The sequence below is a fragment of the Anneissia japonica genome, unplaced genomic scaffold (genome assembly GCF_011630105.1).
Source record: "Anneissia japonica isolate Jap-2015-1 unplaced genomic scaffold, ASM1163010v1 scaffold288149_len51077_cov118, whole genome shotgun sequence".
Taxonomy (NCBI): Eukaryota; Metazoa; Echinodermata; class Crinoidea; order Comatulida; family Comatulidae; genus Anneissia; species Anneissia japonica.
In genome coordinates, this window is record NW_022682902.1 from 3,934 (window position 1) to 6,083 (window position 2,150).

The 2,150-nt window shown below is 36.2% G+C and overlaps 1 protein-coding gene across 1 annotated transcript; it reads right to left on the reverse strand.

Moving 5' to 3' along the window:
• Positions 1-810: 810 nt before the first annotated feature.
• On the reverse strand, positions 811-2,150 carry LOC117112280. Its single transcript, XM_033255375.1, has 2 exons — positions 1,778-2,150; positions 811-1,454 (listed from the first exon to the last, which is right to left on the reverse strand). The coding sequence occupies exons 1-2, from the start codon at positions 1,863-1,865 to the stop codon at positions 1,111-1,113; spliced, it is 432 nt and encodes a 143-aa protein (XP_033111266.1). The 5' UTR covers positions 1,866-2,150; the 3' UTR covers positions 811-1,110.

A 2,150-nucleotide genomic window follows, 5' to 3' on the forward strand; every position in this document is an offset into this window, starting at 1 on the left:
TGATGTTGCTACAGAAGGGCCTGGCTAGGCTCTTTCCATGATGTTGGTATGTTAATAAAATGTTTTTTTTTGTTTTTGTTTTTTTTTCAAAATTTTAGGCAGACCTAAAAATCAGGATCCACTGGAAGAGTACTTCAGTAAGCAACATGCATGCGGAGGAAGGAATGAAAACCCTATGGTGCAGCAGTTCCAGCAAAATGCTTTAACTATACAAGTCGCGGGTGCAAAAACTGTCACAGGGTCAATTGCCGGAAACAGCAGGAAGTCAAATTTCGAAGTTGATTGCTCTCCACTTCCAAAAAGAAAAAAAAATTGCTGTCTTTGTAGTATAATAAACATGTGATTTGTTGCCAGAAATCCATTTAAAGTCTTGACATTAAAGATGAAATGCATTTGTTAATAATTGATTGATAAGGTGCAAATAAACTTGTATATTATGTGCTATGTTGCCAGAAATCCAATCATTAAGTTTTGACATTAAAGATGAAATGCATTTGTTAATAATTCATTTATAAGGTGCAATAAAGTTCACCAAGTGCCATTGCATTACATTGTTTTATCATTATAAGAATACAGTAATTATTCAAATTTAAGGTGTGCAATTTTGAAATAAAGGTACAGTACTGATATATTTAATTTCTTTGCTGTGATATTTATTGCAACTTAACATAACAAAAGTAATACACAACTATTTCAAACATTTATACATTTACAGTATTTACATCTTTCACAACGGTGAACACGAATGAGGTACAACCTCAACTGTCTTGTTTTTTTATTACATAATACCATGGAGATACCCCCATGATAACCCTTTTTTCCAATAGATGCATCTCGTTTCTTCCTATCCATTATGTACACATCTACAAATGCTCTGCATCTTATGTCTATATAGCAAGCAATAACTTTACTAAACAAAGTTGAGACAATTGATTCATTGGCTGTCTCGCCGATCAGCCACTCCCACGCTAGTTTAATAGCTCGTGTGTTCAGCCTTTCACTTAGTTTTTGTTTTAAATTTACATTGCGAAGACTTTTGATTTGAGAAATTGCAAGAATTGGCTTTGCTTCCTCCTCGAGACGTCGAAAAAATATACCTTATTGTTCACCCTAAAAAGGCCCCAGACCTAAAAATATGTTCGATTTTTCATTGAGGTGAAAAACATGAAAGTTCCTGCATACATTGTCCAGGCCTTCAGATGTGGTCTTCTTTTTTTCAGCTTCGCTTGTAACTTCCCACAGGCTGGTCATCAATGTGCTGGCAGTAGCTTCAAATACTGATTTCGATGCCTGCAACTCCATCACTGCACTGTTTCTTTGCTTTGCCATATCTGGGTTCAGCTGCAGCATAGGGCTTTCAGTAACCTTTTTAAATGCCAACGCTAGTATCTCAGGTGCATCGGAAACAGCATTTTCCAAATAGTATTGGCTCTTCCATTTCGTTGGTTTATGCTCTGTTATAATAAAAGAAAAATCAAATGCATTAATACACTAAAAATTAAAATAAATATACTTTTTGGGAGATTTTTTATTATAAAAAAAAAACCCTTCCAAAAAGTATAACAAACATTAAAGTATAAAATAGTTTATATAAACTAATGAGAAGTAGGGTTCGCGCCGTAAGTAAAACCCGAAAAAAGGTATGAGGCTAGGCCTACTAGGCCAAGAAATTAATTTTCGAGCTTTTTGCTGGCGATCGCGGCCGAACTAGTTAATTAGTCTCGCACTGACATGAATAAATAAATGCGTAATATATAATTAGGACCTACACACTTACTTGTTTTAGATCCAGTGGATTTACTACCCGACTTTGTAGGTGTAGGTTCAGCAGTAGCACTGACGACAGGAGAGCAGTTTCCACACATCCAACCCGTTTTGCTTGTTGTAGACGGGCCTAGGCCTACGCATTCCGTGTGGAACCACCCGACTGAGCATTGTTTGCCATTATACAGGCAATCATTTCTTCTGTGGAAGGACAATTGCAAATACACAGACACACATCTCCTCCTCCCTCTGATTCTATTTCCTCAGCCATTATAAGATCTATTTCGTCAATTTCGGCTTCAAATTCTTCGAGAGTAAACGCCTCAATAGTAGTATACCGCGAATGAGAAATTACACAGTGTATATATATATCTAGCCAAATCTAG